Here is a 26159-nt window from a genome sequence, read left to right on the forward strand (position 1 = left end):
CATGCAGGTTAGGTTAACTGGTGACTCTAAATTGAGCGTAGGTGTGAATGCGAGTGTGAATGGTTGTCTGTGTCTATGTGTCAGCCCTGTGATGACCTGGCGACTTGTCCAGGGTGTACCCCGCCTTTCGCCCGTAGTCAGCTGGGATAGGCTCCAGCTTGCCTGCGACCCTGTAGAAGGATAAAGCGGCTAGAGATAATGAGATGAGATGAGATATTTTGCAGGAACATTGTTTTATAAAGTTGTTGTGTCTTTCTCCGAAAGACTCAGAAAATCAGAGAAAATGCCTGATATTAAGTCATTTATGGAAGGAGTCTCCAGTATCAGCGCTTTGCAACAATCAGAGGAAAAGCTTTACATTTTCTGACAGGGAAAATCTTCAGGACAGATGAATTTGTGGTTAGTAACGTTTTATTGTTTTATTCCCTTCAAGAAAGACTGGCGGTTGAGGGAATAACTGGTTTTATTCCATCTGCATTCACTGGATATGAGCAATTGTGTGCTCTGATTGGCTACTCTACTACTAGGATATCAGCTCATATACCATGAGTGAGTAGAGAAAAACAAAATGGCAAAGCGTGTTGCTGAACCAACCAAGAACGAAATAAAAACTCGAAAACAAATCCCCCCCAAAAAAACAAAAAAAGCAACAAAATACGGAATAAAAGTATTTGATCGTAAGAACGTATCTTTTTTATTTTTAAAGAATTATTATTGGAGTCACGCGATCAACTGGACAGCGATGGCAGCTTAAAATCTAGCTCCTAGCCCAACTTTGCCAAATAGTAGTTTTATATGGTTCTTATTTTGATATTGTGCTACTTTGAACTTGATAAAGACAGTTAAGGCCAAATGGCAAACAAGAACAAAACCCAGCATCACGATACCGATGCCATTGCAGAGGCATTACTGGAGAAACTCGAGCTGCATCTTTCCCAGATTCAACAGGTTGGGATCGACAACGACAGAAAGCTAATGCCTATCCATACACAACTAGCATCGTTAACAGCAAGCCTTGGCTCTATAGGTCTGATCAGTGGCGCCTCCAGAAATATTTCATAGGGGTGGCCAGATGGGGACACTTAAAATCTTGGGGTGGCACACCAAAACTAAAAGCCATAATTTCAGGATATCATTATACTGTTGTAGTAAACCGGCCAGTAGAAAACTATCAGAAAGACTTAAGGAAATGCCTACTGATATGCTTTGGTTTATTGTGTTATATTTAATGTTACTAATGATCTAATGTGCACAGACTAATAACAGTACAGTTAACATTTTGAGTTCCACAATAATTATGTTTCATTGTGTAATGAATATATAAGGCATAAGGTGTACATTTATTGCAAACAAAACAACTACTGGAGACAGAAACAATCATATATTTGCTTTATTTAACAGGAATTTCCCAACAGGGACCAATAGTCTCTGATTCTGATTAGGCAATACAGTATGCTTCAGAACAGTTTTATTCGCCTGTTGCTGTGTTTTTTGGCAAATACATTCACAAAGTCATCAAGGTTTATGGCCTTAGCCCTTCTTGATTCTACACTAAGCACCCACAAATTGCTTAAACGCTCATCGGTCATTGTACTTCTCAAGGCAGTTTTGATTAACACGTCAAAAATCCGTCAAAAAGCTGCTGTAACAGCACTATTTAGCACTTAAAAAGCACACGTTACGACGCATACTTCCCCCTCTTCTTTTACTAAAGAATATTTTGACTTATTTACTTACTGGTAGTCTTCTCCGTCTTCTCTCTTAACTCCTTTTGAGGTCATTATTTACCTGTGTAGGTACAAGCGGCGGTCACGTGCACACGCTGAGCCGTTGCTGTAGGAGCGCGCAAAAGTGGCGGGGGGGAGGGGAGGGGCCCTCACTCACCGAAGATCAAGAGCGTCTTGCCTGGCTGGCTGTGCATTTGGGATGAACTGCATAACTGAGGCTACTACAATCTATACTGGCCAGTGGGGTGGCCAGTAAATTTGTAGGGGTGGCCACAGCCCCTCCTGGCCACCCCCTGGTGGCGCCACTGGGTCTGATGTGGACAATCTTAAAACTACAGTGGAAAGCAACTCAAGTACACTCAATAGCCATAGCCGTGCTTTTCAAGAACTGGAGGTGAAGCTAGCAGACATGGAGGACAGAAATCGAAGATGCAATATCCGAATCATTGGGTTGAAAGAGGGGCTAGAAGGCTCTAAACTTTGCTGCTCCTAAACTTTGGAACTCGTTACCACAATCGCTTCGTGACTGTTCTACTCTCACTTCCTTCAAAGCTAACTTGAAAACTTTTCTCTTTACCTCACACTATTCTTCCTAGCGTTTTTTTGTTGTTGTTGGTAACTCCTGTGTAAAGCGTCCTTGGGTTTGTGAAAGGCGCTATATAAATTGAACTTTATTATTATTATTATTATTATTATTATTATTATTATTATTATCTAATGCTATCCAATATCTCTCGCACTCCCTGCCCCTATGGTTCCCGAAACTTGCAGATGTTCAGGTCGAGATTATGAGAGCCCACCGAATTTACAGTGATAGCTCAAAGAAGAATGCCACCACTAATCGTACGTTGATTTTTAATGTACTTCGCTACACAACCATGGCCTAGTGGTAGCGTGTCCGCCTCTCGATCGGGAGATCGTGAGTTCTATTCACAGTCGGGTCATACCAAAGACCATCATAAAAATGGTACCTACTACCATCTGGCAAGGCACGCTGCAATACAGATGTGCATGGGGAGTTAAACTCTCGTGGTTACCAGAGGACTAGCCCCCCACTGTAACCCTAGCTATGTAATAGGCGAGAGGCTGAGGGCTATGGAAACGGAGATCGGCGCCGCCCGATGCGCCACCATACAGGTTGGGCCTGGTTAGTACTTGAGTGGGAGACTGCCTAGGAATACCAGGAACTGTAAGGTGTGGGAAGGACTTTAACTTAACTCACTACACAACCGGATTACAGCAACTACATGGTCAAACGACGTCAAGCTTTCCATCAAGCTATGGAGTCAGCACGACACAAAGGCCTGGATTTTTTTCCTGCTCTACCCGGCAAATCTGAAGATTAAGGAGGGCGCTCAGTATAGAGCATTTACCTCCACTAAGGATGCTGAAGACTACGTGAACCGTGCTGCTTCCCATCCACCTGTATCAGCGATGTCCAACATGTCGGACACTACAACGGGAAACGCAATGGAAGAAGAGGACTCTTGGTACCTCGTTTTGTTTTAATCTCTCAACGTGTCATAGTCCTTGCATTGTTATATGCTATGCTTGCAATGCCTTAACTTTATTATTGAATTCGTTTGAATTGTTCTCCGTTAACTAGGCCCACTACGTCTATGCTAGAGTCTCCTCTCTAATGTGCCTGCGGTTTTTGTGCTTTTTGGTTTTGACGCCTTTATAAGAATACGTCGATCTAAAGCTAATGTAGTGTGAAACTAACTATTATTGTAGCCACATAATTCTGGGCTGGTGTTCCTTTTTGCTGCCCCATATCTAATTTTGATCACAGACCGACTTTGATTGTTAGCCTTTTGGCTCTATGTTTTTCCCCTCTCTCTCATTTCTGTCTTTGTATCACTGTCTCCAAGGACGCGTTATCCTGATGGGCTTCATGGGCAGCTGCCCAGGGCCTCGGCCACTAGGGGGCCTCGGAGGTAGCGAGATCGGAAAATATGAAACGATATTTTCAGAAGTTTTGATCATATTGATAACATTTTTGATGCATTTCGCCACCCGTAAGGAAGCCCACCTTGTCCCGTCGCATAAATCACCCGTCATTGTCAATATGATCGCTGTCCACCATATCTTCACACGCTACGCCAGCTTGAGTTCAATGATTTAATTAATGACTTTGCTTTCCAGAAAAGTAGGAAAGTGCCCTTGTAAGCTGACCCATGGCTGTCAAACTGAATGCGCAAAGCTGCGTGCCACTGCTGTTTGGGACATTACGTGTGTGAAAGGATGAAATGTTTCACATAGCCTAACATTTTGAGATTTATTTCTGAGAAGCAAGATATTTTTCTTTCTTTGTTATCGCTCTTTGTTTTCACAAGTTAAAAGTCGCCTGGATTCCAAAATGAAAACGAACGGTTATATACCAAATGAATGTTCTTGTTCTGAATACTAAAGAAACTGTTGTAGGCCTCGGTTATGTTCTTGACATGTTGTTCATTGACTCACTCATTCAAAGGCTTCTTGAGGCTAAACTTTAGTTAACCAGACTTGTTAACCGTGATGTCTGATGGATTTTTTCACCATGCAATTGCCTATGTCACCATTGCTTTTTCTCGATTAAATAGGTGTTGATGGATATAAAGTTTTATCATTCAATAGTACAGTTAGGTCCATAAATATTTGGACAGAGGCAACATTTTTCTAATTTTGGTTCTGTACATTACCACAATGAATTTTGAACAAAACAATTCAGATGCAGTTGAAGTTCAGACTTTCAGCTTTAATTCAGTGGGTTGAACAAAATGATTGCATAAAAATGTGAGGAACTAAAGCATTTTTTAAACACAATCCCTTCATTTCAGGGGCTCAAAAGTAATTGGACAAATTAAGTAAATTATAAATAAAATGTTCATTTCTAATACTTAGTTGAAAACCCTTTGTTGGCAATGACTGCCTGAAGTCTTGAACTCATGGACATCACCAGACGCTGTGTTTCCTCCTTTTTAATGCTCTGCCAGGCCTTTACTGCAGCGGTTTTCAGTTGCTGTTTGTTTGTGGGCCTTTCTGTCTGAAGTTTAGTCTTTAACAAGTGAAATGCATGCTCAATTGGGTTGAGATCAGGTGACTGACTTGGCCATTCAGGAATATTCCACTTCTTTGCTTTAATAAACTCCTGGGTTGCTTTGGCTTTATGTTTTGGGTCATTGTCCATCTGTATTATGAAACGCCAACCAATCGGTTTGGCTGGATTTGAGCACACAGTATGTCTCTGAATACCTCAGAATTCATCTGGCTGCTTCTGTCCTGTGTCACATCATCAATAAACACTAGTGACCCAGTGCTACTGGCAGCCATGCATGCCCAAGCCATCACACTGCCTCCACCGTGTTTTACAGATGATGTGGTATGCTTTGGATCATGAGCTGTACCACGCCTTCGCCATACTTTTTTCTTTCCATTATTCTGGTAGAGGTTGATCTTGGTTTCATCTGTCCAAAGAATGTTCTTCCAGAACCGTGCTGGCTTTTTTAGATGTTTTTTAACAAAGTCCAATCTAGCCTTTTTATTCTTGAGGCTTATGAGTGGCTTGCACCGTGCAGTGAACCCTCTGTATTTACTTTCATACAGCCTTCTCTTTATGGTAGATTTGGATATTGATACGCCTACCTCCTGGAGAGTGTTGTTCACTTGGTTGGCTGTTGTGAAGGGGTTTCTCTTCACCATGGAAATTATTCTGCGATCATCCACCACTGTTGTCTTCTGTGAGTGTCCAGGTCTTTTTCCATTGATGAGTTCACCAGTGCTTTCTTTCTTTCTCAGGATGTACCAAACTGTAGATTTTGCCACTCCTAATATTGTAGCAATTTCTCGGATGGGTTTTTTTCTGTTTTCGCAGCTTAAGGATGGCTTGTTTCACCTGCATGGAGAGCTCCTTTGACCGCATGTTTTCTTCACAGCAAAATCTTCCAAATGCAAGCACCACACCTCAAATCAACTCCAGGCCTTTTATCTGCTTAATTGAGAATGACATAACGAAGGAATTGCCCACACCTGCCCATGAAATAGCCTTTGAGGCAATTGTCCAATTACTTTTGGTCCCTTTAAAAACAGGGTGGCACATGTTAAGGAGCTGAAACTCCTAAACCCTTCATCCAATTTTAATGTGGATACCCTCAAATGAAAGCTGAAAGTCTGGACTTTATGTCCATGTCCATTATATAACTATAACTTGACGATGTTTCAGTGAACAGGTAAAAAAACAAAATTTGTGTCAGTGTCCAAATATATATGGACCTAACTGTATTTCTAATTGTGCCACTGTCATTATTTAAGTTTCTGTGTCTAGTTAGACAGGCACGTCTGAGGGGGTGAATTTGCTGAGCGCAGTTGACAACAGGCGGGGGGTCTGCCCAGGGCTTCGGCAAGGGTTAACGCGGCCCTGACTGTCTCGTCTGTTTGTGGTTTTTTTGTGTCTTACATGTTTTGTGTGTGGAGGGACTTAACTTTGGATGCACTATGGTCAGGACTTAACGAAGTGAAGCGCAATGGCAATATGCCTCCCCATGTTTAATTTAGTACGCTACTTTTTTGATAATGGGTGAACTTTCATTTTTAGTTTGGAACTGTGGCAGACTGAATGCTCCTCATAAACAAGCCAGCACTCTGAGCTTACTGAAAAATAGGAACATTGACATTGCATTATTACAGGAGACGCATCTACTACAGGCTGATAACAGCCGTCTGGCTAACAGATTTTATCATACAATTGCATCTTCCTCAGCGGGCACAAAAACAAAAGAAGTAGCCATTGTTGTCAAACGGAATCTCCCAATTAAAGTGCTATCTTCTTGGTCAGATGATTCAGGCAGGATTGTGATCTCCACAACAGCATTTAGCACCAGGAAAATTGCTCTGGTATCAGTTTATGCGCCAGATAATTTTCATGGCAATTTCTACAATATTCTCACCAGCCAAATGCTGGAGTTAACAGACTGTACTTTTATTGTTGGTGCAGATTTTAATGCTGTATGGGACCCAAATACTGACCAGTCAAATGCAAGGGCCACAGGGGAGCAGGCACAGGCCACAAGTGCTCTGAAATCATGGGCCAGCAGCTTGGGGCTTATAGATATTTGGCGTGCAGTCAATCCCACCTGTAAGGATTATTCCTTTTTTTCAGGTAGACATAAATCCTTCTCTAAGATTGATTTTCTTTTTGCATCTCCTCAATTATTTCATTCCATTGAGAAGGCGGTGTTACTTCCAATAGCATTGTCTGACCATAAAGGTGTCCTTTGCTCCACCACCCTCGGCAGACTGTCTCAACGTGCTGTTAGATGGCGTTTCAATACTTCTTTGTTGAGAAATGAATCTTCTATCGCTCAGTTCACTGCAAAATTTCAGATATTTGCAGAACTTAATGTTGGCTCTGTAGCAAACCCCAGGATATTGTGGGATTCAATAAAAGGTTTTATTAGGAGCAATGCTATTCTATTCTGTTCCAATAAACGCAAAGCTAGGTCACTTCAGCTTCAGAATCTTGAAACTGAATTCACCAGGTTAGACTCACTGCTGCAAACAAATTTCACTGAGCAAATAGCTTTGGAACGATCACTGGTCAAGAAAGAAATAACCAACATTCTGAAACAGGAATCTGAATTTCTAATTCATAGGACGAGACAGCGCTACTATTTCCACGATGCTAGGCCTAGTCACTTACTTGCCATGAGAATTAGGTCCAGTGATCATTTTGCAGATATACCTGACATTAAATCTAGAGACGGCATCATCAGAACTGATCCTGAGGAGATCAATAAAACCTTTCAGGCGTTCTACTCCAATTTATATGAATCAGAGGTTTCTTTGGACAAAACCCATTGTGACAGTTGGTTAAATCAGCTGGACTTGCCTCAATTATCAGTAGAGGAATCAGCTGACTTAGACAAAGTGATTACCAAAGAGGAATTAAGCGCGGCAGTACAGAGCATGCAAAGGGGTAAATCACCAGGCCTTGATGGGATACCCCCTGAGTTTTATGCAACTTTCTGGGAACAGCTGGGTCCCTTCCTTCTTAACATGATTAACTTCTCTATTGAGAAGGGCAAGTTTTCTATGGGGTGCCAAGTGTCACCGGGCCCATTTCGTGGACGAAATGCATTTCGTCCATCACAGAATGCATTTCGTCATCACAAAATGCATTTCGTCGGACAAATGCGTGATGGAGGAAATGCATTTCATCTGACAAAATGCATTTCATGATGGACGAAATGCATTTCGTCCAACGAAATGCATTTTGTGATGACGAAATGCATTCTGTGATGGACGAAATGCATTTCGTCGGACGAAATGCATTCTGTGATGACGAAATGCATTCTATGATGGACGAAATGCATTTCATCTGACAAAATGAATTTTGTGATGACAAAATGCATTCTGTGATGGACGAAATGCATTTCATCCACGAAATGGGCCCAGTGACATTTGGCACCCCATATGCATTTCGTTGGACGAAATGCATTTCGTCCATCACGAAATGCATTTCGTTGGACGAAATGCATTTCATCCATTACAGAATGCATTTCGTGATCACAAAATGCATTTCGTCAGACGAAATGCATTTTGTGGGACGAAATGCATTTCGTGATGGACGAAATGCATTTTGTGATGACGAAATGCATTCTGTGATGGACGAAATGCATTTCATCCACGAAATGGGCCCGGTGACACTTTCGTGATGGACGAAATGCATTTCGTGATGGACGAAACGCATTTCATGATGACGAAATGCATTCTGTGATGGACAAAATGCATTTCATCCACGAAATGGGCCCGGTGACACTTTCGTGATGGACGAAACGCATTTCATGATGACGAAATGCATTCTGTGATGTACGAAATGCATTTCGTGATGGATGAAATGCATTTTGTGATGACGAAATGCATTCTGTGATGGACGAAATGCATTTTGTCCGACGAAATGCATTTTGTGATGACAAAATGCATTCTGTGATGGACGAAATGCATTTCGTCCACGAAATGGGCCCGGTGACACTTTCGTGATGGACGAAATGCATTTCGTGATGGACGTCTAACATTTTGCAAAGATTTTTTAATCAGAGTTTAACAGGCTCAGAGGTTTGTAGCTAGAGCATTCAGATGGATCTTTATCTTTTTTCAAGAGCAAGGAAATCAAAGCTGTGTTGCCATCCCTTGAAAACTATGGGGTGCCAAGTGTCACCGGGCCCATTTCGTGGATGAAATGCATTTCGTCTAACACTCGCTGGAAACCACCTCATGACCTGTCTATTCGAACTTGGACCCTCCTTTTCTTGGATGTCATATATATGGAGCTCTCTACAGCTCGTATAAATGGAGCATCGGAAAAGACTCGGCTCAGTATTGCTGAATCTTTGAAACGTATGCTGTAGGCTTGTGCTAAGCCTTTTTACTTCTGTTTGTGCATATGTCTGATCATTTATGTTTTATGTCTGTCCCTCTGTAGGTGTCTTTTTGTTTGGTTGTATGTTTGTATGTTTGTGCATGTCCATCTCTGTACGTCTTCTGTGTATGCACCGGACCGTGTTTTTAATATTGTGGTGTTATTACACTACCGTTCAAAAGTTTGGGGTCACCCAGACAATTTTGTGTTTTCCATGAAAAGTCACACTTTTATTTACCACCATAAGTTGTAAAATGAATAGAAAATATAGTCAAGACATTTTTCTGGCCATTTTGAGCATTTAATCGACCCCACAAATGTGATGCTCCAGAAACTCAATCTGCTCAAAGGAAGGTCAGTTTTATAGCTTCTCTAAAGAGCTCAACTGTTTTCAGCTGTGCTAACATGATTGTACAAGGGTTTTCTAATCATCCATTAGCCTTCTGAGGCAATGAGCAAACACATTGTACCATTAGAACACTGGAGTGAGAGTTGCTGGAAATGGGCTTCTATACACCTATGGAGATATTGCACCAAAAACCAGCTAGAATAGTCATTTACCACATTAGCAATGTATAGAGTGGATTTCTGATTAGTTTAAAGTGATCTTCATTGAACAGAACAGTGCTTTTCTTTCAAAAATAAGGACATTTCAAAGTGACCCCAAACTTCTGAACTGTAGTGTATTGCCGCTTTTCCACTACAAACGCGGCTGAGTCGGGCTGAGCCGTGCCGGGCTGAGTCGAGCTGAGTGGGGCTGTTGGAGTTGCATTTCGACTACAACCGCGCTGAACCGTGCTGGCCGGAAGTGGGTGGACACATTGGGTGGAGTTAGTGAAAGTGGGTGGACGTCACGTGATGTCGTTAGGCGGCGCAAACAGTGACATCAGTGATCTTTAAAGCAGTAGTCTCACGACCCGGATAGTAAACAATAAACATGGAGGACATGGAGTCGTTAGTGTTGCTGGTCTTGGTGCTGTGGCTTGTTATCACCGACAACGCCAACAGATACTGGCAAGAGCGTATAGATGAGGCGAGGCGCATAAGGCTTCAGAAATTCTCGTAATTCGTAATTCTTCTTCTTCCGGGTTTACGGTGTTTACAGATCCCAGCGTGCTCGCGGGGCGTGTGTGGGCATGTGAGGACACTCCTCCTCACCAATCAGTGCACAGGGGAGTGTCTCCTCACGCCCCTAGCCCCACTCGGCTCGGTTTGGCTCGCTTCAGCCCCACTCCAAAACCGTGCGAGTTTTGGGTGCTAAGCAGGGCTGAAACGAGCTGAGTCGTGCTGCTCTGAGGTAGTTGAAACGCGAGCCGTGTCGGGCTGAAGTGAGCTGAAGTGAGCTGAAGTGAGCTGAAAAAGGGTAGTGGAAAAGGGCCATATGTCTCCCTCCTTCTCATCTTTCCTCTCTGCGTTTTTGTCCTGGGACACGTTCTTATGTCTTGGGCATATTGTGTGTAACTGGAAGGTACAATATGACAATATGATGGTGTTCTACAACCCTGTGTGACTATACTCAATAAAAACATTTGATCGCAAAAAAAAAGAATTATTATTATCATCACATTTTTCACAAATTGCTCCTGTCATTTCGCTGGTTTGTTACATTCTAAGCGGAAATTATTTTGTCGGACGTTTTGTATAAAGTTTTTATTTATCGAATTTGCAAAAAATAAAAATGCTCTGTTTCTCAAAATCCAGTGAATGTGGATAGAATAAAACAGTTATTCCACTCAATATCATCGTACATGGCTTATAGTTGACTCGGTGCTATGCGTCTTGTCGGCTGTCAGCTCATGTATGACTCGATTTCGTGGAATAACTGTTAAAGATATATGTATTTAACAGTAGCATATATATGTCCCACATCCTTCCCATGTAACCCCTCTCACTGAGGTTACTTGCGTAGGTAGCATTTCAGCAGTCCAGTGTTCTCAGCTCTTGTCCATGAGTGTCTTGCTTTTGTTGTCCATTTCTCATCAGGTTGCCCTGGTTCCTCAACACCTGACGCGGACCTTGTTAGGCCAGACAACGTCTGAATCAGTATGACTTGTTTTTCTGTCTCTCACTGATGAGGTTGGCAGATAGCATAAAGGGCCTTGCCTACAGGCCCTCACTGGAGTCATTTCAACCAGGGAGCAAACCTGTGACCTCCTGCATCAGAGTGCACTGAAGTCAGTGACGTTACCAACTATCCAGCCGCTCAAGGCTGTGGTCATAGATGTGGCAATACCAAGTGACAATAACATCAGGAAAAAGGAACTTGAGAAGCTCTAGAAGTATCAAGGGCTGAAAGACAAGCTAGGAAAGATGTGGATGATGAAGACAACAGTGGTTCCTGTGGTGATAGGAGCCCTCAGCGCAGTGACCCCATACCAGGAGAGTGGCTCCAACAGATCCCAGAAACAACATCCAAGATCTCTGTCCAGAAAAGCGCAGTCCTAGGAACAGCTAAGATACTGCGCAGGACCCTCAAACTCCCAGGCCTCTGGTAGAGGACCCAAGCTTGAGGGAACAATGCTTGATATGATGTGCTTAACATTATTCCTCCCCAATTGCTATAAATCAGTGTTTTAATTCCAGTAAGTATTTATATCCAAATACATGGCTCTCATAGATCTTCTTCTTCTTCTTCTAACCCCCCTGAGGGATTAAATACAGAGCCGAGAGTATGAGAGGATATTTTCTGAACTGGATATGAATAAGCAAATAAACACAAAACAATGTCATGATCAACAATTCTCAGGCTCAGAGATAACCGAAGGTATATGAGGACATGAGGAAGGATCTCTCTCTCTCTCTCTCTCTCTCTCTCTCTCTCTCTCTCTGGGCTAATTTTAGTGCTTACATAAATCCACAAGCCACTTTTCTCAGACACAGGAAAAGAAGCATAATTTGGTTTTGGGCTAAATTCAGGTCGCCTGTGTCGTCTTTCTTTTATTTTCCAGCTCAGTGTGGAAGTGAGAGGAGTTTATTCCCATGTGACGATTCAGATCCTCATCCATAATCCATCCTATACACTTACAGGACACTTTTGGCCCTTTTCCACTACCCTTTTTCAGCTCACTTCAGCTCGCTTCAGCTCACTTCAGCCCGACATGGCTCGCGTTTCGACTACCAAAGAACAGCACGACTCGGCTCGCTTCAGCCCTGCTTAGCCCCTAAAACTCGCACCGTTTTGGAGTGGGGCTGAAGCGAGCCAAAGCGAGCCGAGTGAGGCTGGGGGCGTGAGCAGACACTCCCCTGTGCACTGATTGGTGAGGAGGAGTGTCCTCACACTCCCACACACGCCCCGCGAGCACGCTGGGATCTGTAAACACCGTAAACCCGGAAGAAGAAGAATTACGAGAATTTCTGAAGCCTTATGCGCCTCGCCTCATCTATACGCTCTTGCCAGTATCTGTTGGCGTTGTCGGTGACAACAAGCCACAGCACCAAGACCAGCAACACTAACGACTCCATGTTTATTGTTTACTATTCGGGTCGTGAGACTACCGCTTAAAAGCTCACTGATGTCACTGTTTGCGCTGCTTAACGACATCACGTGACGTCCACCCACTTTCGCTAACTCCACCCAATGTGTCCACCCACTTCCAGCCAGCACGGTTCAGCGCGGTTGTAGTCGAAATGCAACCCCAACAGCCCCGCTCAGCTCGACTCAGCCCAACTCAGCACGGCACGGCTCAGCCCGACTCAGCCGCGTTTGTAGTGGAAAAGCGGCATTTGTTACATGTACAGTATATAGCAGGCTTGTCATACTCAAATGCCCTAATTTTACGGGCTCGTGACTTGACTTGGACTTGAACACTGATGACTCGGACTCATACATTTGTTGCATTCAGACTCGTAAATTGGAGATAAGGACTCTGATTTTTTCTTTATTTTTTGTAGCATATCATAATAATTTGGCATCAGATATTTATATCTACATTCATTTTTGTACTAATTTCGTGCAATAGAATGCACATTCACCTGTTCATACATCATATTCAGGAACAAACTAATATTAATGGTGCTAAAATGCCTGGAGAGAACCCCGCTAGGATTGTCCGCTTTGCTTATACAGACTTCTTGTGCAGTGGGAAAAAATGCACTGCTATGTGTTCCATATGTAGAAGAACTATCGAGGAGACGATGGGGATGACCTCAAACTTCAATCGCCATTTGGTAAGACTCCACCCAGAGAAGGAAGTGACACGCTATGTTCATTGCTCTGTTGATAACGGGCGGGGCTTGCTTTCTGAGCGATGAACTAGTTTGTGTTAACCCTCTCTCAAGTTATTTGCCCTGTTGATAGTGGGTGGGGCTTGCTGAGTGACGAATAAGCTTTTTATCTGTAGTCTATTAACTAAAATGGGGCAGTCCAGCAGTAATGTTAGTCCAACACAAGGCAGCAACAGCCACTGTCAAATGGTGCAGTTGGAGTTTTGTTCTTGGACTCGACTCGGATCAGTAGTGGGCTCAACTCGGAATTTTCTTTCATGACTCGGATTTGAACACCGGGGACTCGAGACTGGACTTGGACTCGAGGTTTAGTGACTTGACCCCAACACTGGTTTTTACCCACCTGATTGGTCAGAACTTATAGATACTAAAACTCATATTTTTCCATGACCTTTAGCTGAAGTTCTGTCCACAGCATCACTGTGAGCTGGAGAGGTGTGTGTACTGACTTATTGGATGAGGTCGATCACTCAGGACATACCTTTTCCCCCCTCAAGCTGACTATGTGATGATGAAAGAATGTTCCAGCAAATGGATGAACAGTGAATTAAAAAACCTGACCTTGATCCCTGTCAGCTGTCCAATTATCAGCCAATATCAAACCTCCCCTTTATCTCCAAGATCCTTGAAAAAGCTGTGGCACAGCAGTTATGCTCATATTTACATAGGAATAACATCCATGAAATGTATCAGTCAGGATTTAGACCTCATCATAGCACAGAGACAGCTCTGGTTAAAGTAGTAAATGACCTACTGTTGGCATCTGATCAGGGCTGTGTCTCGCTGTTTGTGTTGCTTGACCTTAGTGCAGCATTTGATACCATTGATCATTCCATTCTTCTGGATAGACTAGAAAATGTTGTGGGAATTAAGGGAACGGCCCTCTCCTGGCTCAGGTCTTATCTAACTGATCGTTATCAGTATGTTGATGTAAATGGTGATTTTTCTAGACATACTGAGGTAAAGTTTGGTGTTCCACAAGGTTCTGTCTTGGGTCCACTGCTTTTTTCTTTATATATGTTACCTCTGGGTGATATTATTCGTAAACATTGTAGTAGTTACCACTGTTATGCTGATGACACATAGTTGTATGTTTCTGCAAAACCTGATGAGAGACACCAGCTTAATAGAATTGAGGAATGTGTAAAGGACATTAGACATCGGATGCTTATTAATTTCCTTCTGCTTAGCTCTGACAAGACTGAAGTACTTGTACTCGGACCACATGCAGCTAGAAGTAAGTTTTCTGATTACACAGTTACTCTGGATGGCCTTTCTGTTTCTTCACGTGCAGCAGTAAAAGACCTCGGACTGATTATTGACCCCAGTCTTTCATTCAAAACTCACATTGGTAACATTACCCAGATAGCTTTCTTTCATCTCAGAAATATGGCTAAGATAAGAAATTTAATGTCACTACATGACATGGAAAAACTAGTTCATGCTTTTGTTCCCTCCAGGTTGGATTAGGGTCATTCCGTGCCAACTCACCTAAGGGTCCCCACATCACCGTCTCAGATTTTGCTCAAAAAATTCTATAATCAAGAATCATATGTTTGTACCACACATGCAAAATATTAGCTCCCAATTCATTGTAGTTTTGGAACTACTGGCCTTTGAAATTTTGATGTCAAAATACCACATGACGAAATGGCTCTTTCCCCAACTTCAGAGACCCATAACTTTTTATTGCAGCTATCTAGACAGTTGTGTTTGCAGATTCTTACTGAATGATACCCACTCTTTTCAAATCTGTTGTCAGAAAGCCTCTGAAGGACATACGTTTTGCATAATGGGAAGCCAAAAATGACGTTTTGGCCAAAATCACATAAAATTCATTAAAACTCTAGGGGGCATAGTAGAAATATGAAGCTAGTTAGATTTTTTTCCTCACTACATAGTATTTGTAGGGTTGTTATCTGTTCACAGAAACATATTTTGCCATGAAATTTCAATTCCTGAATTTACAAAAAAAATTTTAACATCTTACGTCCTTTCCGAGGGGCTAAAATAGGGCATTTTCGCCATCTTATTTGGTCATGTGGCTAGGGGTTTAGGATCTTCAAATTTTTTGTGAAGATGCTCTCATATAAGATGTAACTACTCCCTGATTTTTTTTAACAAACGCCCCTTGCTTCATATTTTAATAATTTTTTTTGTACATGGACAGTTTCATCATTTTTCACTTTTTTCCACATTCAGAACTCTGTAACTCTAAATTGGAAGATTCCTACTAGCAGCTATTTCAGATTTACATACACTGACACACAAATTTTCATATTTTAGTAGTTGTATGCCCAAGAAATTCATATTTTTCTTTCTATTGGGACCTAAAAACAGCTATTTGGCCAAAAATGACAAAAACGCTGGGCAGCTTTTAATAAACAAGGGAATAATAAAGGGGTGTTTTGCACACAAATTAAGGCTTATAAGAACCTAATCTAGGCATACACATTTCCTGAACAACTTTTTCTGTATTGTATATTATTTTTTGCAATTAGAAAATTTTAGGTATAATTGCAATTTTTGTTGAATATCCTTGGAAAATATAGAAAAATAACAACAAAATTCTGGAGTAGTATTTTTTATATACTTCAAGGTTGTGTAAGCACAAAACATTTAGCAATGAGGTTTTATTGACATATTAACACATTCAATGATCCATGATCATGATGTTGAAAAACATCACAAGATTTGTCCATAATTTAAAGTCAAATATGGGCATCCGTGATAATGGGTAATTCATTCACAGGCAGTACAGTTTCATGTGATGTGCTAAGACACTCATAAACTGTCATCTAGTAGTACATAAGTTAAAACTTAAGTCTTTCACAAGTTTGAAGTCATCCTCTGTTAGTTGGTAATGGCGTCCCCCACTTTTTATGTTTGGGGCCTCTACCACACAAAGGACATGAAGCAAAGGCACCCAACATTCATCTTTCCTGCTTTGTGGTGGCCATGAGAATGTGTTGCCTCGTCCTTGTCTCATGAAATTGACATACACATCATTTTCTTCTTCATTTCTGGTGACAATATTTCCAATGTACCATTTTCTGTCATAAACACAGGCAATATATTTGCCTGGCTGGTACATATTTGGTGCAGATTGGGACATTTGGCTTGGGGCCTGTAACTGGGACTGTAAAACTGGTGTGGTTTCAGGTCCTATGTCCACTACCGATGATGGTACCACATCAGAAGAAACCCTTCTCATCTCCAGCTGAGTGGGTGCAATTGGGCAGAAGCTGTGATGAGATCTTGTTCCAGGATAGAAAAAGTCACCACATCTTTAATTTATGAGGAAAATAGCCCATTCCCTCCAGAACTTGAAAAATATCAAGTCAACATTTTTGTCATTTTTGGCCAAATAGCTGTTTTTAGGTCCCAATAGAAAGAAAAATATGAATTTCTTGGGCAGACTACTACTAAAATATGAAAATTTGTATGTCAGTGTATGTAAATCTGAAATAGCTGCTAGTAGGAATTTTCCAATGTAGAGTTACAGAGTTCTGAATGTGGAAAAAAGTGAAAAATGATGAAACTGTCCATGTACAAAAAAAATTATTAAAATATGAAGCAAGGGGCGTTTGTTAAAAAAAATCAGGGAGTAGTTACATCTTATATGAGAGCATCTTCACAAAAAACTAGAAGATCCTAAACCCCTAGCCACATTAACAAATAAGATGGCAAAAATGCCCTATTTTAGCCCCCTCGGAAAGGACGTAAGATGTTAAAAAAATTTTTAAAAATTCAGGAATATAATTTTCATCGCAAAATATGTTTCTGTGAACAGATAACAACCCTACAATTACTATGTAATGAGGAAAAAAATCTAACTAGTTTCATATTTCTACTAGGCCCCTTTGAGTTTTAATGAATTTTAAGCGATTTTGGCCAAAATGCCATTTTTGGCTTCCTATTATGCAAAAAGTATGTCCTTCAGAGGCTTTCTGACAACAGATTTGAAAAGAGTGGGTATCATTCAGTAAGAATCTGCACACACAACTTTCTAGATAGCTGCAATAAAAAGTTATGGGTCTCTGAAGTTGGGGAAAGAGCCAATTTCGACGTGGTGTTTTGACATCAATATTTCAAAGGCCTGTAGTTCCAAAACTACAACATAATTGGGGGCTAATATTTTGCATGTGTGGTACAAACATATGATTCTTGATTAGAGAATTTTTTGAGTAAAATCTGAGACGGTGATGTGGGGGAGTTCCTGAAATTTAGGTGAGTTGGCACGGAATGACCCATTATTGTCATGCCTTACTGTCTGGATGTTCCAATAAGTGCCTAAACAAGCTCCAGTTAGTTCAAAATGCAGCAGCAAGAGTCCTTACTAGAACTAGAAAATATGACCACATCACCCCTGTCTTATCCACACTGCATTGGCTCCCAATCAAATTTCGCATTGATTATAAAATACTACTATTGACCTTTAAAGCACTGAATGGTCTCACACCACAGTACCTGAATGAGCTTCTGCTCCTGTCTGACCCGCCATGCCTACTTAGATCAAAAGGTGCAGGCTATCTGCTGGTACCTCGTATAGTGAAGGCTACATCAGGGGGCAGAGCCTTTTCTTACAAAGCCCCACAGTTATGGAACAGCCTTCCAAGTAATGTTCAGGAATCAGACACAGTCTCTGTGTTTAAGTCTAGGCTGAAAACATATCTGTTTAGTGAAGCCTTGTGTTAATGGTGTTTATGAGGTAAAGGAGTAGATCTGGAGGGTCCTCAGACAGAGTGTTTTGGTAAACCGGGATGTATGGATGCTGTCAGTCCCCACTCGCTTGCTCACTCGAGTTTGTTGATGGTGTAGTGGCTGCTGCTTTATGTCCCGGGGCTCCCTCATGCCTGTGTTACCTTCTGGCTCTCTCCTTTTAGTTATGCTGTCATAGTTAGTTGCCGGAGTCCCTGCTTGTACTCAGTGCAATATGTATACTGTTCCTACTTATTCAGGTGACACTGGGCATACCTAACAACCTGTGTTTTCTCTCTCTCCCCCCCCCCAAAAAAAAAATCTGTCCCTCTGAGTTACATGTCGGTCCTGGGATCGAGATGCTGACCTCTTCTGCTCCTCGGACCTGCCTGATCCATCCTGGTGCCCTGTGTCTGGTTGGAGTCTCATCGTATCGCTCCTGTGGAGGGCGGCCCCATATGGACAGTTGAAAGTCACACCTGGAAGATGCTCTGGACACTTACAGTAATGCTTTTATGGCTGAGGACTACAGTTGACTTGCTAACTTTAGGACTGCAGTTGTCATGAACAGTTTTGCACTCAAGTTTCCATCAATGAAGAGTTTATAACATCAACGAAACTGACTTCATGTTAAAACTGTTAACGTTATAGTCATGTTGTCTGTTGTTGCCCAAATGAGGATGGGTTCCCTTTTGAGTCTGGTTCCTCTTGAGGTTTCTTCCTCATGTCGTCTGAGGGAGTTTTTCCTTGGCACCATCACCACAAGCTTGCTCATTGGGGATAGATTAGGGATAAAATTAGCTCATGTTTTAAGTCGTTCAAATTCTGTAAAGCTGCTTTGCGACAATGTTTATTGTTAAAAGCGCTATACAAATTAACTTGACTTGACTTGACTTGAATTGGATCAAATCAGTGCCTTATTGATGTTCTCCGAGATCGATAAAGTCTCAAGGAGAAACACAATACCGTGGATGGTTATGTCTCATTTAATGACGTGAGCTCCTTTTATAGCTATTATGTGTGGGTTTGAATGTTTTCCTCAGAAGGAAACTGGAAGGCACTCGATTCCCTCTGGCTTGTCAGCAAGAAGTGTGAATACACACATACCGTATATGTTGTAGTTATAGCCACACACACACACACACACACACACACAAATATATTTTAATGTCATTTTTTACCAACTTTTTAAAAAGCTCTCCACTTTTCCTCTCTCGCATAAACGGAAATCGATTCCTCCTGTCTCTGTCCATCACTAACTCAAGGAAAACAGAGTATCAGTGGGTCTGACAGAGAAAACCACTAGGGATCGCAGAGAGAGCAAGTCAGAGAGATGGAGCATGGCCTGTTGAAAAAGTGAGAGAAAGAAAAGGGGCCCATGGGACGAAATGAAAGGATACCAACGCAATTAACTGTCACACTCGCGTCCCTTCTCCAGACAGGTCAATGGATCTTTCCTTCTCTCTCTCTCTCTCTCTCTGTCTCTCTTTCCCTCGCATTATGCACTAAAAGCTTTTCGGCTATAAAGACTAAATTAGAGTCAAACTGAACAGTGTGTTTAAAAGAGGTGTGAGGAACACTTCGGCAAGAGCTCCACAACCGAGCTGAGCTCGAACCCGGACCTTCTTGCTGTGAGGCGACAGCGCTAACCACTACACCACTGTGCCGCCCCGGTTTGTTTGTTTATTTCTGGGAAAATTTTCTGATTATCAATACATGAAAAAGGCATGGATCTCAAGCCTACCAGTTAGTGATGGTTTATTGTTGTTATTTATTGGATTTTGGTGGTTCACATTACTATAATACAAAATATTACTTTTTGTGTTCTGACCTAAAAAGAGCTGACTTCACCTTTAAAGGCCCAAAAGTCACTTCCTGTCAGCCTTGTAATTCAAATTCGCAGCCTTCTGATTCATCATTGTTGGCAGCTGTTCATCACTAGTGATGATGATTGCTTCATTAGGATGCACAGAAACGCAGATGGGCCACGATGCCTGCACCAGAGTGACAGAGCCACCCGCACCAAAGTGACATGAACGGTTTGGCTGAGCCACCACAAAATGTCTGGCCTCGTGAGCTCTCGTATACCATTTTCCTCTTCTAACAAAGTGCCTTGCACAGTAAGGTAAGACAAACGATGTCGTGCCCCCATCGTGTTGTCTATCTGGACCTCCAGACCTGATGCCAAGTGGTGCATAAAAGTGCCACAGACCTGACAGGTATGGAAGTTGCCCCACAGTGACAACTGACTTGCCGAGTGATGCTATCCATTGGCCATTTGAGTGGCTCTTCCACATGCCATCTGGTGGTGCACCATTGACCCTGTTGGATTCCTCTGCCACATTGTACCAAAAAGCACCCTGCTGCCAGCGCCTTATTGGTGATGTACTATTTAACCCATCGCTGGAACCCAGGCAGGTGCTACGACTCCGGGTCAGAGCGGACCAGGAAGCAATGGTGATTAAGGGGTAACTCCACTTTCCCCAATAGATAGTTTTCACATGATGTCACAGAGTTGGGGATTCCCTAGTGGCGGCCATCTTGTGGGTCAAGCTTACCATACGGGTGACTGAGCACACATTGTAACGCATGAGTACAAAGTCTTCAAAAGAACCCAAGCAGGCTATTTAAAGCTAGCAATGGTGCACACCTGTTGTATTCACGGCTGTCGTAATAGGTCAGATGATGACGTCAAGCGGAGCTTTTATGGAATTCCCACTGTACGGGAGCACAAAGGCGAGCAAACAAAGAAACTCAGCATACAAAGGAGAAATCTATAGCTTGCGAGAATCAACCGCAAGGATTATCAGCCTTCCAAACACAGCAAAGTCTGCTCCGATCATTTTATAAGTGGTAAGTTGTTTAAATGAACAATCAATTGTGTTTAAGTTTGTTTTTGGAAACCAAAACATCATCATGTAAACAATCTCTGGAGAATGCCTAACTGGAACTGCTGATTGTACGTTTACATTGTAATGTACACTTAATATCGCTCGTTTGTTACGTTTCTATTTGAAACTTGTCACTTCACTCACACAAGGGCCATTTTTGAAAAACATTTTAGGTCTATTCTGTATGATTTGATTTGTGTTTGGGATGCAAACAGTGCGCCTTTTGACGGATGCCGCCTGAATCGCGCAGATCCGATTTTTTTTTTTAGGGGGGGCGTTGGAGTGTCTGATTGATTATAATTTCAAAGTAAATTCTGTATTAAAATTACTAAATAAGCAAATCCGTTACAGTCCATGAAACAGGAAGTATAAGGATGAGAAAAAAACAGTTTAAATCGGAAAGCTGCGCACATTTGCGCAACCCGAGCGGTGTGCAGCTTTCCGATTTAAACTGGTTTTTTTCTCATCCTTATAGTTCCTGTTTCATGGACTGTAACGGATTTGCTTATTTAGTAATTTTAATACAGAATTTACTTTGAAATTATAATCAGACACTCCAACGCCCCCCCTAAAAAAAACAAAATCGGATCTGCGCGATTCAGCCGTGAAAAAGGCGGCATCCGCCAAAAGGCGCGCTGTGAATATATAAAGTTGTATATATCAGACAGCCTTTAAAGTTTGATGAAGTCAATTTCAGGCTTTGGAGCAGGCTTTGGCAGTTTCAGGCTTTGGCAGTCCTGCATAGTCACTTGAAAATGCATCTTTGTCCACTTCGTAGGGGTCAATTCCCCCAATCAAGGCCAGTTTGGCTGCATACCGTTGTCATGAGATGTCGTCTAATGTATCTATATACTTCTGTTTGCTTGATTTTGCCGACATTGATCTTTATTTTAGAAAACTGACTATATAACTTCATAAATTCGTCCGAGATAACGTAGTCGGTAATGGCGATGGTCCATTTTGTTTGACCCACAAGATGGCGGCTGGAGGGCGTTCCCCAGAATGCCGTGACGTCAGTGAAAACTATCTATACTCAAGTCCTCCCGGACCTGAGACTCACCACCAGTTGCAGTTTAAAGTCATACCCAGAACTATTTCTGCTTCATAGGACAAAATGAACCAGTGTTCAAGGGTTTAATAAATGTCAGTATGTGAAACCTCAGTTTCTTCCTGAGCACAAGAGGCAAGGATTTCTGAATTGACAGCTAACCTGAGTGACCCAGAGGAAGCCATGGCTTGTTTTTCTGATTGGTCGAATGTTAATTATCCACATTATTTGTTTTTCTCCCAGAGATTGAGAACCTGTAGATAGCTACGAGAAGAACGTATCATTTAAAATGATTGAAAATTTAAAATACTGACCACTATTCAACTTTAACGATCCCAAAATACCGAGTGTAATTTCCTCACTTCATCACATTTCCTGTTTGTCCAAGAGGGACTGGTTACACCCCTGCAGTTACACATTAAACTGTACATGAAGCCTCTTTCACACCCTGTACATTTAGCACAGCAATACTACAATGACAAATGGTCAGATCAGTGATCCTGGCACGCTCCATAACTGCTTCTCTCTCGCCTCTGGTGCATTATTCAGCTGTAAATGGAGCTGTAAACTAGCAGCAAACCTGCTGAGAGCTTTTTCTAAATGCATATTTAATGGCACTATAATAAAACCTTTTCCACTTAATCTAAAATTCCTCCCTTCAGACTGTAGCAAGCAGTGTGTTCGAAGAAAAAAATCATGTGACCACTGATATATTTGTCGTAAAAATACATTTTATTTCAGTCTGGTGGCACTGGTGCCATTTTCACACTTGAGGAAATGTAATTAAGTTTGAGTCTAATGGTTTTGCTGTCATTCTGAATTCGCAGATATGATTGAATTCTTTTTATTTTGTCACACTACTACTCAGGGTTGGAATGAGATATTTGTGGTGTCGCAGTGCCCCCTGGTGTTCACTGGTACAAACTGCATTTTTGTAAATCAAAGACCCAATATAGAAAATTCATTCATTCATTCATTCATTCATTATCTCAAGCCGCTTTATCCTTCTACAGGGTCGCAGGCAAGCTGGAGCCTATCCCAGCTGACTACGGGCGAAAGGCGGGGTACACCCTGGACAAGTCGCCAGGTCATCACAGGGCTGACACATAGACACAGACAACCATTCACACTCACATTCACACCTACGCTCAATTTAGAGTCACCAGTTAACCTAACCTGCATGTCTTTGGACTGTGGGGGAAACCGAAGCACCCGGAGGAAACCCACGCGGACACGGGGAGAACATGCAAACTCCGCACAGAAAGGCCCTCGCCGGCCACGGGGCTCGAACCCGGACCTTCTTGCTGTGAGGCGACAGCGCTAACCACTACACCACCGTGCTGACCATATAGAAAATTAATTTTAATAAATAATGAGACATGCAGTGTTACCCTTCTGGCAAATTATCTAAGATTTGATGTTTACAGCACAGCTTAAATATTTATCTTTTTGTAGTAGTATTTAAAAAGGGTTTGACTATGTGACTATCTCAGCCTATTGTGGAACCAAAGTGGAGCATATTTACCCTGAAAATGCCTGGTTGATTAACTTCATCAAGTGTGATAAGGAAATCAGAGCCCTTATGGAAAAATCATATACATTTCACATGTGATCATAAGATTGTCAGGTGTGATGATATAACAATATGTGATTTTAAAGGTGCATATGCCCTAAAACAGTACGGGAACTCAAATAAACACATGTAGCGTCATGTGAACAGTGTGTGATCACGTGTATAAAATAATTATTCATGTGAGAAAATCATGTGTACCCTATATTTATTATATATAATGATTTTTTTTTATGAAAGCATGCCCAACATGGGGAAAAATTAATATGAGAAAATAAATAAATCATTTTTTAAAAAGCATGGAAAACTAAACACGTGTATTACATGTGAAAAAACATGTAAAAATATAAATGAATCATATGGGGGAGGGGACCCTAATTGCTCTATATTTGGCAAAATAAATGAATCATTAGAAGAAAAAATGGGGGAAAATGATAGATAATAATAATAATAATAACAAAATAATAATAATAATAATAATAATAATAATAATAATAATAATAATAATAATAATAATAATAAAAAACATGCCCTACATATTGAAAATTTAGCACAGGAAAATTGCAGTATCATGGCGGGGGGGAACCTTTGGAAAAATAAAAATGGAAATAAATGGGATGGAAAAATAAATGAATCATGAAAACAATAAAATTATTATTATTATTATTATTATTATTATTATTATTATTATTATTATTATTATTAAGTGTTGCCAGGCAAAACAAACCTCGCCCGGTAGCACTTATGATGAATATGAAGGAAGATATCGTGAAAAAATGATTTTGACCTTTTTGGTGACCTTGATTTTGACCTTGTGTGTGAACATACTTGGCCAGTAAACATGATTCTGATTCTCATTCGTACACCGTACTGCTCTCAGCCAATCAGAACACATCTGCATGAATATGAAGGAAGATACCGCGAAAAAATGATTTTGACCTTTTTGGTGACCTCGACCTTGACCGGATGACCCTCAAAATGTTGGAGGTTCTATTTGAGACCAATGCCCATCTGTCCTGAAAGTTTCATGAAGATTGGCCCACCCATTTTCCCATAATATCATTAACAAAAAAAAACAACCAAACAAACAAAACCCACCGAAAACAATACCTTGCCCCGGTGCAATATTATTATTCATAATAATAATAATAATAATAATAATAATAATAATGTGGAAGGGCGGCACAGTGGTGTAGTGGTTAGCACTGTCGCCTCACAGCAAGAAGGTCCTGGGTTCGAGCCCCGGGGCCGGCGAGGGCCTTTCTGTGTGGAGTTTGCATGTTCTCCCCGTGTCCGCGTGGGTTTCCTCCGGGTGCTCCGGTTTCCCCCACAGTCCAAAGACATGCAGGTCAGGTTAACTGGTGACTCTAAATTGAGCGTAGGTGTGAATGTGAGTGTGAATGGTTGTCTGTGTCTATGTGTCAGCCCTGTGATGACCTGGTGACTTGTCCAGGGTGTACCCCGCCTTTCGCCCGTAGTCAGCTGGGATAGGCTCCAGCTTGCCTGCGACCCTGTAGAACAGGATAAAGCGGCTAGAGATAATGAGATGCGATTATTATTATTATTATTATTCATAATAATAATAATAATGTGGAAATATTAACATGGGATAATTACTGAATCATGGGGAGAAAACATAGAAAAAAGAAAATGTAAAAATATAAATTAATTATATGGAAAAGGGAAAAATAAATAAATAATGTAAAAGAAATTGTGAATAATAATAATAATAATAATAATAATAATAATTTTTAGTCATAGACAATCTTTATTTCATTAAAAAAATAAACTTCAAATAACTATAATATAACTGTACAAAATTATTTCTATAATTATTCAAAGTTACACACAATTTGGTCTCATATCATAAAAAAACCTGCAATAATATATAACAAGTATGATAAAAACTATACATGATAAGAACTAAACTAAGCAATATAGATTAAATTGATAAAAACTATATATAAATAAAAACTAAAATAATAATAATAATAATAATAATAATAATAATAATAATAATAATAATAATGTGGAAAAATAAATGTGAAAAATAAATTAGTGGTGTGAAATAAAGACAGAAACAGAGATCTGGGTTCTGGGCTGCTCCGTCAGGGTGGGATTCAGAAATAGACAATGTGACACATGAATAAGTTCGCTCCTAAAACCACCTCAGTTCTATCTTGGATATTTTTGCTTGGGTAGTGACCTGAACACGGCCTCCACCCACATCTCAGATTGCATCTGAAAATCAGACTGACCGTGAAATGTGCTGTTGTCGGTGAGAAAGTGGCGACAGTACTGTACGCTTCCACGTCCATCCATCCTGCACGAGCTCACGATGAAGTCACGAAGAGGGAGGGATAACCTGGAGGGAAATAAATCACACTTTCAAATCTGGAAATTCTTAATCACACTGAGTTAGAGACAAGTGTTGCTTCTTCAGGTTCTAATGCTAACTGAGTGCAAAAGTTTGCACACCTTTGCAAACATAGAACATGGAAACACAAAACTGATCAAACAGTGTATGTTAACAGTGATATTACAGTAATAGTGTGGGCAGACAGTGATATCAATTTTTATTATTTATATTTTTTTCTGAATG

At 41.2% G+C, this 26159-nt stretch overlaps 1 protein-coding gene across 1 annotated transcript in view; it reads right to left on the reverse strand.

The window, feature by feature from the left end:
• Nucleotides 1–25879, reverse strand: part of plch1 (phospholipase C, eta 1) — a 300261-nt gene extending 274382 nt beyond the window's left edge. Inside the window, 1 exon segment of the mRNA XM_060924490.1 lies at nt 25816–25879. Coding sequence (XP_060780473.1) covers nt 25816–25879 — 64 coding nt within the window.
• Between the last annotated feature and the right edge of the window lie 280 nt (nt 25880–26159).

Source organism: Neoarius graeffei, chromosome 6 (assembly GCF_027579695.1).
Source record: "Neoarius graeffei isolate fNeoGra1 chromosome 6, fNeoGra1.pri, whole genome shotgun sequence".
Taxonomy (NCBI): domain Eukaryota; kingdom Metazoa; phylum Chordata; class Actinopteri; order Siluriformes; family Ariidae; genus Neoarius; species Neoarius graeffei.